General features: G+C 42.5%; 1 protein-coding gene across 1 annotated transcript in view; it reads right to left on the bottom strand.

Moving 5' to 3' along the window:
* Nucleotides 1–3,085: 3,085 nt before the first annotated feature.
* The window catches only part of tox3 (TOX high mobility group box family member 3), a 45,550-nt gene continuing 30,409 nt past the window's right edge, over nt 3,086–18,226 (bottom strand). Inside the window, exons 3-7 of the mRNA XM_050050343.1 lie at nt 13,286–13,537; nt 6,690–6,953; nt 6,354–6,584; nt 6,094–6,174; nt 3,086–5,847 (exon numbers count right to left, since the gene is read on the bottom strand). Of these exons, the coding sequence (XP_049906300.1) occupies nt 5,053–5,847; nt 6,094–6,174; nt 6,354–6,584; nt 6,690–6,953; nt 13,286–13,537 (1,623 nt within the window). The 3' untranslated portion in view covers nt 3,086–5,052. The remainder of the gene's footprint in view (nt 5,848–6,093; nt 6,175–6,353; nt 6,585–6,689; nt 6,954–13,285; nt 13,538–18,226) is intronic.

The raw sequence follows: 18,226 nt of genomic DNA, 5'->3' as shown, positions 1-18,226 counted from the left end.
TCGGCGGCAGTGGGGGGAGAGCGAGCTGGGTTTTTACATTCTTAAACCAAGCAAGTCCAAATAAAAAGAGACTGCAATCGTTTCCATACAATGCAGGGACATCTGTCAACCTCTGGGGCATGATGATCTGTCACAATAAAGAAAGCTTTCTCAAATCACTGACAGCTTGCTGTGCATTTTTTTTTTTTTTTAGAGCGACTGTATAACTCAACGGAGAATAAATGCTCCAGATGCATTTGGTCCGCAAAATACTGACAATGCACAATAACATTCTAAGGGAACCATAATACTCTGAAACAAACCAGCTCCTCATATGCTCACTGCTGTTATTGTTACGGTGACAACTGCTTCCAATAAACAGTTTTTCTTTGGGCTTTAGATGTTTATTCCATGACCTTTATGACGTTGACAGCAGGATGATGGCGGTTAGCTTATCTGCCCTCATTCTAGCTTCAGCCCAGCTGCACAATACACATGCAAATATGTGTAAGGCATTGGTATTAGCATGGAAAAATCCTGGTATTTGAGTGTGACTGGAGCATTTCAAAACAATCATGAGGCAGGTAGTTTCATTTTAAGGATGTCTTTACTGTCATCACTTCAACAGCAGTTTTTCCCTTCACTGCAACATTTAGATGTGGTGATTTAATAGGTAACAGCTGATGTGTCATTCCTCTGATTGTGATTACATACTGTTAATCATTACAGGAAAGGCTAATTCACAGTCAGCAAGAGCCGCACCATTTCCTGTGGGAATATTAAACATTTAAGTGCAGTATCAATCCTTGTGTATCGTTTTCTGTATGTTTAAAAGGTTGTATCAGAGTTCAGCAGTGCACAGGCTGACACAGGTCAAAAGACTGGCAGATCTGACTTACCATAACAGAACTCAACAAAAGAGGAGGGGTAAGACTAATGGCTGAATCACTGCATCACCAAGGCAACATCATCGAGCAGAAATCCAAGGATGGAAAATGTGTGTATGTGTGAGTTTGCATTTTGCGTGTGCATGCATGTGGCTGCACGAGATGAAAAACAAGGAGAGGGAACAAAAGAGTGCACATGATTATTTGTGCTCGGGCTCATATTTTCTGCAGAATAGCACATTTCCCCAATACTTCATAACAATAAGAACTGTATTAATTCTTTTTATCAAATTAGGATTAATGTGCTAAATTAACTCAGCAAATTAATGATAAATAGGATTAAACTCAAAGATTTAGACATGATTCTCAGAAAGGTTGTGCGAGGGTATCATAATATTTATACTAGCCCCCCTGAATATACCATTAGCTTTGCTCGGAGGCATCGTCTACGGCACTCCTTCAGTCTGGCAGGTCAAAAGTTCTCTAAACAAATGTTACCATTGGTCAGGGATGTCAACAGTCCAGCCAGCCAACAGAGCAGCCAACATCCCCCCAAACAAAGTTCACTATTCATCTCAGAGGTCAATAGTTCTCTTCACAAAGCTCATCATCGCAAGGTCAAGAATGCCTCCAAGAAACAAAGTCAGCCGTTTGACTGGAAGCTGACTCTCTCCCTGTAAACAGGGACTGGCCTTGGACTTGTAGGGTCAGCTGTCTGTGCACCTCTCTGAACCAGGTCTTAACAGAAAAAAAGTCCTGTTTTGTTTTTTTTTTGTTTTTTTAAAGAGGCAAAGTTTCGTGTCAGAGCAGAGTGGCAGGTCCTACATCTGTGACCTGAGTCCAGACTGTGAGATTGGCTGCAGCGTGGGTCTGATGGTCAGATGGTCAGTGTCAGCAGGGCTTTTGTTGCGCTCACATTGTATCTGTGCGATGAACGGGAAAACAACAAAAGAGCCAAATAAATCATTAAAATACAGAATCCCTTAGCTTCCACATCTGACTCCTTAGTCATCCTCGGCACAGTGCCGAGCGACTGACCTCAGTGGGGAGGAGGAGGACAATTAGGTCACCTCATGATTGCATTACTCAAATGACATATTAATGTCATAGTGCCCTTCATGCATTTCATCAGCGTTAGTTAATGATGAGGACAGAAAGAAAGAAGAGAGGGTGTTATTGACTGCTTCATGCTTCTATGATCCTATCACATTGCACTCTGGAAAAAAAATATTTATCTTGGAGGAACAACAAGGTCTACAGCATGAAGCAGGTGAAATTTATTTATTCACCTCTTCAAATCAAACCAATCCCCATTATAGGAGGAGCAGTGTATTATCCTTGTAAATTATGTGTGTGTGTGTGTGTGTGCGTGTGTGTGTATAGCGGTGTTTTGAAAATATCTGTAACCTTTTTATTGCAGAGTCCCATAACTCCAACCCTGGCTGTGAGATATTTGTACACACAGTGACCGCAGTACTGAGGGGTTATGGAATAACAAGGAGCTCCATGCATTATTAATGGGCTCTGCTGTGAATCTGTTCAGAATAATAACGGCGATTTCCCAGAGCCTCATTACTGTGTGTTTTTAAAGCATGTGTTTGGTATCCATGGACACCCGCTCTCACATTCTCCTCTTCTCCCCCTGCGTTGAGATTCAGGTCATGCACGGCACTTGCTGTTTTTAATTTTCATTTCATCATAAGCACTTTAAGACTGTTGCCAGCGCTTATTTGCAGTTTTCCTGCAGACCTCTTCACTCGGGCTTCTGACAGGACAGATGCTGCAATTAATCACGGCAGAGAAATGGGCATCGTTTCCATACCGAGCTGAAGAGCCAATCACCGCAGCAGCAGCGACGGCAGGGCCTCGGCCCAAATTACAAATGCTTTCCTAAAACTAACTAATTGAAAACAAACCAAAATTTGAAAATTCTATCAAGCCACTATCACAGAAGCACAGGAGCAGATTCTCTCTCCTAATTTGTAACTAACATTAACCCATGTCTAAAATGTCTCAGCTGCCTTTGGAATAAAAAGGCCCTTCCCTGGGCCAGTGGATTCACAGCCTATTGTGAAGATATGATAATTATTGTTTGCCTGCCTTCCCTCCCCCGCTCGCCATTTTATTCAAGGGAGCTCAGCAAACCCCTGGGGATGTCTTGGAAATGAAGCGATTTTGAAGGGAGTAAGAAAGAGGCAGAATCCAATGCACTGGTGTGTGAGAAGGGGACTGTTATTGAGACAAGTACCAGTTACATGCTGACCTTGTCCAGTATCAACACTGTTTTTACACACAGTTACAATGGACTTCCATTCAAATCACTGGGAAACAGCACACACTATAATAATGCCAACATGGATGCTCATATACCCCTGCAAAGTATTTTTTCCCTTATAGAATTACTCCATAGAAAACATACAAATTTGTTTATTGAATATCTCATAAAGAAGTGAGTGCTATGGATATTTATCAGTTTATTGATTTTCAGTAGCTAACAAGGAGACGTGAAGAAATACCTCATAGAAATTATGGCTGATAAAGCTTTTGAAATAAACCGATTCCTTCAAATAAATATTTGTGATTGATAGTTTAATTTTGAACAGAGACACAAAGAAATATATAATACTTCATACAAAATTATGGCTACTATCATATTAGTGATGGAATGTCTCTGGATTCGTCTTCATGGCCGAGCACAAACTCAAACATTAAATTACTTTATTTCCTACCGTGAGCTGAAAACAACCTTTCAAGAACTCCATACCGATATGCATTTATTCTATGGACAGTTTTCAAAAGCAGTTGGTTTGTAAGCAAAATACAAACAAAATTAATCGCTGCTATTGTAACTCATAAAAAAGTATAAAAGAGCAGAAATGCACTATGTGATATAGCAATCCACAGGTCGTTTAACAATGTTTTAATTAAAGCCTCACATATTAAAACTTTACAACAGGTGATATGAAAAATGTACAACATTTTCTTTTTTTTCTTTTTTTTAATCAGGGACTTCTGTACAGCTGGCAAAAATACCTCCGATGCATTTTCAGTTGGCTTTGGCAGTGCAACAAACTGGCTCTGCTAGTTTTCTTTTTTTTCCTTTTTTAAAACAATGACGTATCAAGGAGCAGAGTAAAAATACATCAATCCCCAAACCATCTGCCTTGATCCGGACATTTGTATTTACCATAAAATATCCCCTTTGTTACACAAAATAAAAACATAATTTAATTGTTAAACATCTGAAGTAAAAACAAATAGATTAAAGAAGTTTTTTGGGGGGGGCGTGGGGTGGGGGGTGCCAGTTACACGCTTTTGGGCAAATCATCTGAAGGGTAGATTACTGGATACAGGAGGTCTCTCCCCACTCTACAAAACATGTACAGCAGATTACAGCTACAGTTTGATGATGTGATGAAATAAATGATTTATGGCAGTTTCTGTCTCAGTCTGTTCATCCAGAGATCTGCGTCCCAAGACTTTTTCCTTTTCAGTTCCCCTTATTCTGCGAGACATTGTCTGCATTTGTGACGTGATTACAATGTGTTCAGATATCACCGAGCCTTCCTCGTGTGATGATTTGATCAGCCGTTTCCTCCGCCCCATTGTTGAACAGTTACCTCTGCGAGAGCGATGGGTGAAAGACAAAGGTTGGAGTAAAGAAAGTCTTGCTATATACTGGCCAGTGTGGGAACAAAGACTGGTGTGTGGGTTACTGGTTTCCAGCAAGGATCCTGTGAGTCACTCAGTCCAGGCGAGAGCTGATAGAAATGCTTTTGTCGAAACGCATTCAAAATGTCCCTTTGCTGCGCTGAACTGACAACTCTGGCCTCATAAATAAAGCTTTATTGTTAAATAAAAACAATGAAAGACACACGTCTCTCAACATATTGTGTGCCCGGTCAGTTTAAATTGACAACTGAAAGACCTCACAAACAAACAAATAAACAATCACTGGGCGCTCGCCCTAACAGGCTTCTGTCAAAGCTCAGCCTATTTTATAGACAAAAACCCAGTTAACATGTCCACCCCCTGTACACGTGTGTGCATATCCGTCTATAACAATGGACAAGTTCTTTGTATAACATTCTAAATCTTACACACTTCTTAAGTGCAACTTAGAAAAGCAACATGGAATGATGCTTTTATTCTATTCCTGTTCTTTGAGATAGGATTTCCATTTGGCTCAGTAAATGCTGACCTGGGACAGGACCTGGGCGTGGGCCTGGATTTGGGAGGGGTGTGGTTGCTGCTGTGGGGCCGGCTGGGGGCTGCCGAGCGATGCAGAGCCACCCACTGAATGGGGGGTACCGGGAGAGTGCTGGGGTGGGGAACACTGGGACTGGTGCTGCTGTTGCTGCTGTTGCTGCTGGAGATGTTGAATCTGAAGCTGATGCTGCATCTGCATGTGCTGCAGCTGCATCTGCTGTTGCTGCTGCTGCTGTTGTTGTTGTTGCTGCTGCTGCTGCATGTGGTGCTGCTGCAGCTGCTGCTGGAGGTGGTGTTGGAAATGCTGATGCTGCATCTGCTGCTGGATCTGCTGGTGATGCATCTGCTGCTGCTGCATCTGATGGTGCTGGAGGTGCTGCTGCATCTGCTGCTGCTGCTGGAGCTGCTGCATCGCATGCTGCTGAACCGGTTGCATCGGCGGGCTCATCTGAGACACCGCTGTGGACTGGGCACCCGCCACCATGCCCCCTCCGGCACCCATCTGGCCGAGCATCTGCGGCGGCATCCCGGAGGACATGTTCTGGTGGGAGACTGTAACCGAGGTCACGATCTGACTGCCCCCTAGTCTCATCTGCAGAGGTTTTGGGGCAATGGCCCGCGGTAGGGCTTGTTGGAGGGCCTGGGAAGCCGCTGACATGGAGGGGTGCTGGTTGAGAGGTGATGGCAGCACCAGGCCTGGGGACAGGCTGGTGGAGGCCAGGGTCTGCTGTACTGAACGAATAGTCTGGGCCTCGGCTGATTCTGCTGCCGCCTGGATGAGGGGGAAAAAAAATTATCTACTAAGCCACAATTTTCCCCTCAGAAGAATACAATTTCTTCTATCTATAGATATATCATATAGCTTCTAGACCTCAAATTGCTTCTGTTGTTTGAGTCATTACAAGAGTTTTCTACAACTTCTCAGTGCACAATGTAACACAAGTAATTCTCAGAAATTTAATTAAATTTCTGTCAAACTCACACATTTTTCAGGTGAAAGGAAGAAACAGTTTCTCACCTTTGAAACCAGGCTAGCACGGTATGCTGCGAGGGCTTTTAAATATTCTTTCTTGGCAGCTTCTGTTTTGCTTTTATAAACCTGTGATGACACAAAGGTACGTGTAAATGGACAAATACAGCTTCTTTATAATTAGAGATCATTCCTATCACTACAGAGAGTACATTACACAGATCAAATACTATTTGTTTCATGCCTGACTCTGGATCTTTGATTATGCGATTTTCTGTAATTCCTGTTAACTGCTCGAGATGTAGTACCTGCTTCTGCTCCTCTCCCAGACCGTCCCACATGGAGGCCACAATCTTGGAAACCTCTCCAAAGGTGGCATTAGGATTCTGACCCTTAATAGCAGCCTGGGTGTCTCTGAAGAACAGGGCATAAGCCGACACCGGCTTCTGAGGCTCATTGGGATCCTTCTTCTTCTTCTTCTTAGGAGTCTTGGGTTTCTTTGTGGGATCAATCGGGGCTGGTCGCTTCTCTCCAATGACCTGCAATGATTAAAACTGATTGAGTTAAATAAAGTATTTTACATCAGCAGGTTAATTCCCTCGAATTGTAATACAGTCATCTAAATGATTTCGGACTTTGCTCACCCTGTTGCCTTCGTCCTGGTCATCTTCGTTGATGGAGCTGGAGGGAGACGGTGTTGCGGACTTGCTAGCAGGCGGTGATGGCGAAGTATGGGTGATGTTGGGGCCAGCCATGTTTAGGCTCAGCTGTGCGTTGAGCTGGGACTGGTTTATGGTGGTCAGCTGATTCCTTGATAACATCCCATTGGGGCTGTTCATGCTGATGATGGACTTCATCACCATGGCTGGGTTGGGCGGGTACTGGCGAAGATGGCCTGGTCCAACATTCTGTAAAGAAGAAAGAGGCTTGTTAAGACAATAATTAACAAATGTAATATTTTATTGATCCCTTTCTCTGTGCTTCCTGCCCTTGAGGTTGTGGCTGCCAAGACTTGCACCTCATTCCTCGAGCTCAAAGATATCTCTGCACTCCCCCGCTGCCCAGTGCACAAAGCTCATGAAGCTGTATCTCTGTACCAGAGAGGAAATCGGGTCATTGGATTCTGCGGATTGTTATGTGGCAGATCACATGTCACTATGTCCTGGGTCTTAAATGTCTCTATTACAGGCCATGATAAATTATCTTGACACCCGAGGAGCCAACTTTATAAGCCAGTAATAGATGGCTACACAGCTCAGTTGATTCATTTCAAAACTCTATTGTATGGAAATCTGTGACACAGCTTTTGACTGCCCGGTCCCTTGAGGGGAACAGTGGACTCAGTTGTCTGGCGCTGTGGTACATAACTTCAAATACCACAATAAAAAGACTGTTCGAGTCACAGTTTGTATGCATGCATGCACCTACATGTCAGTTTAGTTTGAGGCAGCCACAAGCCTATATGCTTTAAGGTTATAACTCTGTGAAAGAGGCACCTTTCATAGATCATGTTTGACTGCCAGAGTGGGGAAAAAAATACTTCTCTATAATCAACTCCATAAATTAACTGGCTGAAGGTATGAAGCTTAAGGGCTTTGGACAGCTCCCCTCCCTTCTCCCGTCCAGGGCACAACGTAATAACATTTTCAAAATCTCTTTCACTTTTTTTTCCTGGTAAAACATTTGCTTCTTGAAAGAGTCTCGTAGAAGGTGCATGCAACATGTTTGCATTGATTGTGGTGAGGATGAAATTACAAGGACTGCCAGCTCCCCAGAGGGAAGACTGATCAGAGAGCCAGCAGAGCTGACATGGAACAGAGGAGAGGACGTGAACACAACAGAAAAGGTGATTTGTTCTCCCTGGGTACATCCATCTGGTATTCAGCAGCACAAACTCAATCTCACCCAACATCAACACATCATAAACCCACAGACCTGGCTTTATTGAAAGAACCTTATGAATGCCCGTCTTCAAAAACAATATTGTAACACCATTTCAGACAGAAACATATTGGATCTACAATCCATTTCTTTCTCATATGCCATGTCGACTGCTTATCATAAATACAATCTATGAAGTGAGAGCAGATTTATATTTACATGTGCGAGGAAGATTCTGCAAAAGGTGAGGCGAAGGTGGGGGAGAAATTGAAGACATATTGTTGCGATGCTTCAAATATGGAAGCTTTCAGTTTCCTCGCGAATAAAAGCTGCAATAAACAAGCCTGTGACCAAATGACTGTGATTTACATATCTGCAACCCGCCATGTTCCAAGTGCTATTGTCATCTTCATTACTGAGAACACGATGGCTCGCAGTTTGCTCTCTGCTCGCTGCGAACATCAAAGACGCACACACTGAGCTCATTAGTCGTGGCCATCTGTATAATAACACTTTTGCCCAATCGCAATGATGCAGTTTTGACTTAGAGCAATGGCCCATTCTGCCATTTGTTTGGAATATGGTGATTTCCTCTGAATGGCCTTTGGATGTTGTGCATTTAAAAAAAAAAATGCACTGATGACCACAGTTAAACACTTAGTCATATCACATTCAACAGCCTGCTAAATGTCTTATTTTATCGCATATTATAGCAATAACTGGAGTAGCTGCAATTGTGCCTTCCACTCTGTGCAACAAAAGAGCGATGACAGTTACGTCAGTGAAACGCCAGCCTTAGTACATCTGATTTGAATGAAAAGATAACAGCTAATAACACAGAGAGAGAAATCATCTTAAGTAACAGTCGCCTTGATTGTGAATATGAATCTGGTACCAGGATATTTATTTATGTCCCTCTGCCTTCTCATTTGCATTTTGATTGCAGTATTGTCAGCAGTCACAGCAGACATCTAACTAGATATTTTGATAGTCATCGTAAATCTGCACACGAGTCCTTATCTTGAGTACACAGTGGCCAGATGTGCCCTCCTTAGTCAGGTCTGTGTGTGTGTAGGTGTGCTGTCTGCCTGTGTTTGTACGGTCAAACACTAACAAGCTGAAATCTACTCCCCAATCAATAAAGGCTTTTTTTCTTATGTTAATTCATTTTGTAATATTCTCCATTGTGTTGCTTTTAATGTGACGGCTGAAAAAGCTGGCAACAACATAATGCTGTCAACAATATGCTGCAAAAAAGGAAGGAAAATAGCTTGTTTTGTACATTATTGTTGGCCTCTTCCACACTTAACACAGCAAACACTCTACACAGAGCCACATAAAGCGTTTGGAAAACTAGCAGATGAGAAAAAACAAACAAACAAAAAAACAACAACAACACTGTTGACAATGTGTGAAACCCTTTCCACAATAAACGCAGGCCAATAAACACAGCAGCTGGACACAAAATGCAACATTATGCATTCACCAAGTGATAAAAATCTCAACACTGATGTCATTGAAAGCAGGCTCCAGTCTGTTCTTTAAGATATTGGAAATCAGAATTTGGGGGGAATTTATGAACAGTGGCACCATGTACTGAGCTGTAACAGGCTGAAAAGAATGTTAACAAGTTCAATTTCCATTCAATCAATGCCAGAGCTCTTGGAAATGTTCCATGGCAGGAGAGGGGTAAAATCATCTATATGGTAATTATAAGGATGAATCCCCCAGTAACTTTCGCCAGCATGAAAGGTCAGTCCTATTAAAGATAGTTTATCAGTGCTCTGCACATATTCCTTTACTCGCCTTCTAAACGGGTACATCATTTTATTTTTTTTTTCCCTCCATTTTCAGCAACCTGCTGAAGTCTGTGCTTAAGCCAAATGAGAAAAATGGAATTTTGAATGCCGGTAAAGGCTATAATAGCATGAAGATAAATTGTTTTTCTTTCCCCTGCCCTGTCTCAGTCAAACACACTTCTCTCTCTTTCTCTCTCTGTGGTGTGCAAACTCAGTCCATCTATCTCCCCAACCCCTAACCCCCACTTAAAAACAAATCTCTCTCCCCCCTCAGACTGCGGGGCCAGTAGGTTCCCTCCCCCCGGTCCGGTACAGCCGCTGACCCGTACCCCTTTCCACCAGTCCTCCTGATGCATTATGGGTATTTAAAACTTGTCCAACATGACATCATTTCATTTTGAGAGCTGCCTGAGAAAAGTAAATTACAGAATCAATCATGCAGAAGGTCAAGCTGAGACTTCATTACAAGTATTGCATGCCTGCATGAATATCTTTCATTTCTGACTGACCCAATATGTCACAATAGCTGTCTGTCGAGGGAGAAAAGAAAAAAGAAACGGAGCGAGAGAAAAAAAAAAAAATCCACTCTCTTAAATTGATGTACAACTCATGTCAGTGCTTCTTGGCTTGGAAGGGAGATAAGAGGGAAGTGTAGAAAAACATGCTTTCTGCAACAGTGCTCACATTTTCCATTTGATTCGGGATATAGTGGTTTTTGACCAGTCAAAACCCAGGGTATTATACTCACTGGCAATCTACACAATATCAAGGCATATCAAATCATGTGAACAACAAACTACAAATCTCTTCTTTCAGCCCCACTTTCATCTAACATGATGCATGTGGTCCAAACACTATTTGGTGTTAGACATTAGCATATCTTTGCCGCTGTAAAGCTAATGATATGTGAAACAGCTAGTTGCTAATGAAAAATATATAAAGCATCACCACATGGTGGTAAATGTAATAAGACAGCAGGGATCATATCTCCTAAATATTTTTCATTTTAACATTTAATACAACTAGTCGACCATTGTAGGTTTCGAATCCAGACGTGGGGGACATTTCGGTACATGCTTACATGTGTCAAGAAAAGCCTCAAGTGTGGTGAAGGCACCAGGTGTTTTTTGAAATAGAACCCAGAGACCCTCGCTGTGCAGCAGGGAGAAAATCGAGAAGAAATTGTGAATAAAGCAATACTGGCAGCTCTAACTCCAGTACTATTTGGCACTATTGAGATTCAATCACAAATCAGGAGGACACATGCTGGGAGACAAAAATGAGAGTCAGAAGCTTGTTAGGAGAGCAGATTAAATAAATAATGACTTCAGATTCAGGGCTTGCCAGGCATATTGCAGCTGAGAAAATGTATTTCTCTTTGTAGAAGCCCGGCATCTGTGGCCAATTTGCAAGACATACGCTGAACATTATGGGGAGAGGAATTAGCAGAACACTTGGCAATGCAATGACATGGAAGAAGCTTTTGAAAATAGCCCAGGTATATTCACTGGTTGGGTTTCTCATTAAGTTCTGATAAGAGACAGGTTTCCACACGCACTAAATATTCACCACCAGTAAGCTTGTATACAGAAAGAAAACCAAGACAAGTGTTTGGGAAATATGAGCATGGTGGCTTGATGAAAAATGTAATTGCAATAGTGCACGGTTTATTTGTTTGCCCCTGCAGCCATAACAAATAACACAGAATGTAATCATGTATATAAGGTTGTCATTCCTTTATCAGTGTGCTGACAAAATGACAAAACACCCCTCTTAGGGCCTTCGTAAATCATTGTCTCTGTATATAGAATGCACCGCGAACGGCGCTGTTACTTATCTCATTTAAAAGTTGCGTTCTCTTTTCAAGGCGAAGATAAAACCGTAGATGAATAGAATTTCTATAGGCATTGTCACGAGACTTTTGGGGATCAATCCCATTTACAGGAAAAATGAAGGGCCACCACGAGCCTTCCTGCGGTACAATGTGTGATGACTGATAACGAGTGAGTAGTGTGCCAACGACAAAGCCACGAGGCAAGGAGCAGAAACCCACATTCTCCCCTCAGTTTTTAATAGAGTCTCCGCACAATCAGAGACATGAGCCATGCAAATGGTGTTAAAGAGGAATAATGTTTGAGAATCAAATCTAATCCTCCAGCAAGTCGTGAGAACAGTCAGGAATGTAATTGTGTCAAGGTTCCGTTTCTTCCAGATGTAGAAAGCTTAACTGACCATGAAATGAAAATTCTTTAGGCAAAAGCCTTCTGGGGCTCACTTACTGTATGCGGCGGAGATATTTTAAAAGCCGCAATTATTTTACATGCCAGAAGCATGGAAGCAGGGAAAAGAGCTGTAAAATTTTATAGCCCCCTCCCCATATGGAATGTAAATAAATATCTCTAATATCAGTGTGATTCAACAAATGTGTTGCAGAGAGAGGGGGGGAGCAGGGGGTCGGAAACACATTTCATTTATTCACACAGTTATAATGATCATGGCACCTCATCTCAATGTGTTTTGTGGTTCACAAAGCAAATTCAGCATCAACATCATCATCTCTCCGCTCATGCCTTTGTCCTTTCATTTCTTTTCTCCTAAATGAATCTTCCATTTTTGTAATAGGTCTGTAAGACAAACTAGTCAGCCAGTGACATTTCCATTTTTCCTCCTCAATGCTTCTATGATTGTGGCATTTGAAAATGCCTTTCCACCCTAAGACAACAATCTCACAATCTATAGCACATAGCAGTATCAACATACGGAGAGTGATTATTTCGTCGACTGTTCCATGTTTGACCATCCGTATGAGAGGAACGGAGGATTAAGCTAAAAGTGGGTTCATGAAGTCCTTTTTTAGGGTAATTCTCTACAACACAAAGACAAAGCTGATCCTTAACTCCAAACACAGCATGTGTCTTTTCTGAAGACCTCGTGTGACATTGGACAGAAGCATGCATCAGCATTTACAACAGGAAAAAAAAAGGCTTCTGGAGGCAACATGAATTAAATATGAGCATGTGAAACTGTGGCACTTTTGGGTCCCATTTTCACTGTCCTTCTGGGACTGAATGCGCTTTGTACTTTAACACCTGTGATCTATTCACATCTGCTCACCTTACAGAGGGGGATCATCCACACTGTGCGCTTTTTTAAAAAAAAAATCCTCACAGTAAGTAACATAATATCATGACATTTACTCAATGTGATCATATACCTCCTGTGTTGTAAACAAGGCCAGATGCTGTGCCAGATGCACTGACGACAGGAGGCGTACAAAAACTGTGAAGGTGACATTACGGTTCAGTAAAAGGCCTCATTTAAGGACTTTATGCTTCTGATATCAGGGGTGTCCAGTAGTATATACTTATAAATCATATCTTTTAGTTTGGATACACCATCAAAAACCACATCTGGAGCTGCAGCCACAAGTAGGACAGACACTGAAGGAGCGCCAGTGCAGGATTTCTGTGTGTTGACAGATGAGGATAACATTTCTCCAGACGCAGAAAATAAATAGACGTCGTGATTTACTGTTGGTGTGTATGCATAGCAGTGCTCACCACAGGTTGGCCGTTGTTGACAGACACCCCTTCCTGGTCCATCATGTTGCGTGAGATGGTAATAGAGGGCAGATCCAGGCTTTGAGGGGGAAACTGGGGGATTAAGGGACCCCTGTGAGGAACCGGGGGCTCCGGCATTGCTGGGTAAGGTGAGTCCACTTCCGACAGACCCAGACCAGACTCCGTCTCAGGTGGAGGTGTAATGGGAGGAATCTCAAACTCCTCGTCTCCCAAGCTGGGTGTATGAAAAGTCTGCAAGGAAAGAGGGAAATCATGAAATCCAGCAACACAATACAGCCAGGAAGCATTCGCTGAGGTGGGCCTTATCTAACATGCCGGAAGGAAACCTTCAGGGATTAAATCAGACAACTTTGTTTAAGAGAGGGAGTGTTTTAGTAGAGTGGTAATACACTTGTCTGTAAGTGCACTAAGATGTAACATTTCCTAAACCTATTAAAGTCCACTTTGAGGAAAAGAAGGAAAAAGGCGAGTGCAGAGGAAGACGTCAAAAGCAAAAATATCAAGCAGCAATCACGGGAGAGAGAGGATACATGATAAAAGCCCTTAATCTTAGGGATGGAAGATGTTGGGTTGAAGTGCAGTGAAAATACACGTCACAGGGAGATGGGTTTAAAGAACATTTTCAAAGATTATTACGCTTGGCCAGAAGTGTTTCTTTTTGTTCCCCTTGCCTGCACCCTTAAATCTGCTCATCAAACAGCCTAATCCTTCTGCCTTTCGAATTAAAGCTTTTGGTCACACTTAATTTGCTTATGTGCCTTCTTGGAGATGGGACTGTTCACCTACTTGGGTCTTGTTTTCATCTGCGCATTGCATTAAGCTACTCTCTGGAAAGCCAATATATTCATATCCTCACAATGACCACACTGCAGGTCCACATGCATGCAGCTGAACACAGAGCCTAACAGCACGCTATAGCTGCTGCTGAGTTACTGAAAGCCTCTTCGAAGCGCTGGTCTCCTGCTACAAGTGACATGATTTTAACTGCTGGCACCTGCCATGAAAGGGTAGTGGCATAGTGCTAAAATCATGGTAAACTCCCAGCATTATTGGATGTGTTGAGCAGCATGCAAATTGAAATGAAAAGAAGCCAGCTCTGCATCAAGTGCTGCAGGTTGATCCCAAACACTACTTTCTTGGTCACTTTTAGAGCACTGTTTAAGACTTGCCTCCAGCGAGCTCATCAACTACTTGAAATTTGTCAGACAATCCTGGCATGAAAATAATTGGCTGAGGAGGCCAAAAAACTGAAGTAGATAGGCATTCATACCAATTCGAATGGGCACTGATGAGACAGCCGCATGCCTTTTTTTTCCACACACCTGCATTTCATTTCCAGCAGGACTGTGCGTCCTCCTGGAGATGATCAGGCCGCCCTTTTTGAGATAAACCCTGCGTCTTTGAAAGGGGAGCTGGCTTTTCTCAGTCTTTGGTGCCTCTCTCTTAACAAAATGTGACAGCATTACATTTAGGCACATGTAAAGCATCATTGCATGGCTTGTCCCATGGGACTCAAACTCCTACCCCAACAGAGGTGGAGATCTACTAACCTCAAATTAGGTCTGGGCAGTATATTGATATTATATTGGGAAAAGTGATATGAGACTAGACACTGTCTTAGATTTCTGATATTGTAATATTGGAAGGGTTTTCTTTTCCTGGTTTTAAAAGGAAAACACCACTTAATTCCGAGAATTCCAATGTGTTAGTTCAATCAGTATTTGTGAACATGAGCTACTCTCTCTCAAAGCCAGAAACCAGGGAGGTAACTCTCAAACATGTGATGCCATAAGTATGAAGTCTAGAGCTGCTCCATAGACAATGAACAGGAACCTGATTTTATGGGCCTATGACTGTTTTACCCAAGTGAGCTTTATTCTATGTAGTTTCCTTGGTTATGAAGCAGAAATCATACTTATAAACTCAGGCAACCTGCGGTTCCGGAGCCGTATGCAGCTCTTTAGCCCCTCTCCAGTGGCTCGCTGTGGCTTTGACATAAAATTATATGAAAATGAACGATTATTTTTTAATACTTAAATTTTCAATTTATCATTGTTGTATGCTGATTTTTAAAAAACTGTTCCAAGATTTCATGGACTAAAATGTGCATCATATATCTATGGCCCGTCACCTTTTCCTCTAAATGTTGCCAAACCTCGGTAGCAGTGGCTACTATGGAGTTTCCCTTGCTAGGCTAGCTGTGGATTCCAAATCCAAAATAACGAAAAGTCTCAGATAAAATAGAGAATTAAATAGTGCGTGGATTTGCTTTCACTGCAATGCTGCAAAATTGAAGTATAAAATAACATCCACCTTGTCGCAAAACATATTACTGAATGCTCATTTAGACCTATTAATAATGTTGATGTTAATGTTGGCTAATTTAGTCTTAATGGGCTGTTTTACCTTCATTATAAGGCTCAAATATGTGACAGATTTTTATTTATTTATCTATTGACCCCTGCCCTGGGTGCTCTCAGTGCCTTCTTTCAAGCATCTTTTCCAATTCATTGTCTATGGAGCAGGTCCAGACTTGATAACATCTTGAATTTGAGTTTCAGCACTCTAGTTGTTGGATTTGAGAGACAGTATGGATGTTTACTAGTATTTTTTGGCTCTCTTAGACCATAGGAATAAAATGTATGAATTTTAAAAATGGGTGTAGTTTCCCTTTAAAGGCTGCATTACAGTAAAGTGATGTCATTTTCTGAACTTATCAGACTGTTCTTATTATTCTGTTTTTTGCCTTTACCCACATATTCATTATATCCACGTTACTGATGATTATTTAGCAAAAATCTTATTGTGTCATTATTTGTGAAAGCACCAATAGTCAACCCTAAAATATCGACGCATATCAGTATCAAGGTATTTGGTCGTAAATGTGATATTTGATTTCCTCCATATCGGCTAGATCTACCTCTAACCCCATAAACCTGATAATAAGAGCCGCATGACCTGCCAGCAGAGCTCACTACAGCCAACAACAAAGCTAACCAGGCATGTCTTCCCTGTCTTCCTCGGCTATGTCTTTCTGTCTCCGGTAGGGGATAGAATAACAGGAGGGAGACAACGGAGAGAATATGCCAACACAGCCCTTGATTAGGGAGTATTAATGTTCCCCTTGCTTGCTTTAGCACACAGACACTTGAAACTAATTCATTGCCTACTCAGGGCAGCTGTCTTGACAAGCACTGATGAATTCCAGTGGCAGAGGCAGCTAATAGAGTTTTCGTTCCTTCCTTTCCCCCTCTCTCTTCCTGCTCCCTACCACTGTTTCACTTTTCAGTGCTTGTTTCACAGCGAGAGAATCAGTTCTCCTTTCAGAAGGAGCTAAGGTCATATTCATCACAGCCCTGGCCTCTGGCTCACGGAGTACAGAATAAATCACGCACACCTTCAGTAGGAACCATTTACTCGGAGTCCTCTGCTGTCATATTATGCTTCTGTCCACTCAAAAAACCCTCCAAAACTTAGTTCACGATATTGTCTGTTCAGCAGCATGAGAATCAAAACGCAGCGTGTTGGTAAAAAACAAAGCAAAACTGTCATGAGTCATGAATAAAAAGTTACAGTAGCACATGGAAAGGATCAGAGATCGTTCATCATTGTGGTCTTCATTCATCTTTTTCAATGTCCCCAGTGGCGCGGGGCCAATCACCACAGCAGCCTTGAGATATATGGCCCAAGTTTCATCTGTATCATATCATGTAGCAATCTGAAAACACTGGCACACTATTATAATGTCTGTGACAGTAAAGTATCAGCCCTGTCCTCTTGCCTGGTCGAGGACAGTCAGATACACTGCACAGGCTGTGATACTTTGACCACATTTTATCCACATGAGCTCTTGCAGGAATGCTTTTAAGGAAGGAAACATATCACATACATTTTTGCTCTTGCTCTACTATGGATACTTTTTGCTGATGTAAGTCAGTTTCCTGTGGCGTTACACCTTGTAAGGTAAATCAGGGCACAGCTATATAGGCCAGTGGATCCTATAGGCTGGTGCTTTGTGGCCTGAATTACAGAGCCAACCCTGAGATTTGAGATGTCAAAGAAGAAGGTTGGCTGAGGTGAGCTCAACTTTTGTAGGAGAACAGCACGAGCATGACTGTGACCTTTAAGCAAAACACAGACGTACTTGGAGGAGAGGAATGCTGGTGTTTAGTGTCTGCTAAACAGAATGGAAGTAGAGGAAAGAAAAAGAAAAATACTGTGGGGGAGGGAAGACAGAGCCAGATCAGTATCAAAGGCCGTGCTTGTGTGCATCGCTTCTCTTTGTTAATGATGATACGAATTAACATCTGCACCAGGGGCACTGATAATGGAGACATGGCGTTTGTGTCTCATTTGGGGGGGTATGGAAGATGTCAGCTGTCTGCGAAGAAAAGGCCCTCTCCCCGGGGAAGAGGAGCCAGATTTTACTGGAACCCACAGAGTGTTACAGTGTTGCACACTGTCTAGTGTCATTTCACATAAAGCCAGTCTAATTCTGCACCAGGAGCAGCTTAGGGGGCTCTGATCGGAGATTAAGAGATGCACAATCCACTTTCTTCGCATCACCAGCCTGATTATCCATTTAAATTGTTCTGAAAGGCTCAGCAGAGCCAAGTGCCAAGCCAGATGCTGGCTTGGGATGTGCAGGCATGTACATGTTAAAGGGTGGGCAGGGGAGAGCACAACAGAGAGAAAGGGAAACAGTAGTGTGTGTGTGTGTGTCTTTCCACTGGCAGCCACAGGGTCCAGTAGTATGAGGGCAGAGCAGGGCTTGTAACCGAGAGGCCTGATGTACCCAGCATGAGCGTCCTGAGCAGGTGTGTGGAAAATCTCCCGTCCTCAGTGCCTATTGAAGGTGGTTAACCTGGACCACACTATACTGCACTGCAAATCATTCCCAACAGCTATCATATTCTGCCT

This window comes from Epinephelus moara, chromosome 1, assembly GCF_006386435.1.
Source record: "Epinephelus moara isolate mb chromosome 1, YSFRI_EMoa_1.0, whole genome shotgun sequence".
NCBI classification, from domain to species: Eukaryota; Metazoa; Chordata; class Actinopteri; order Perciformes; family Serranidae; genus Epinephelus; species Epinephelus moara.
This window is presented reverse-complemented; position numbering and strand designations above follow the sequence as displayed.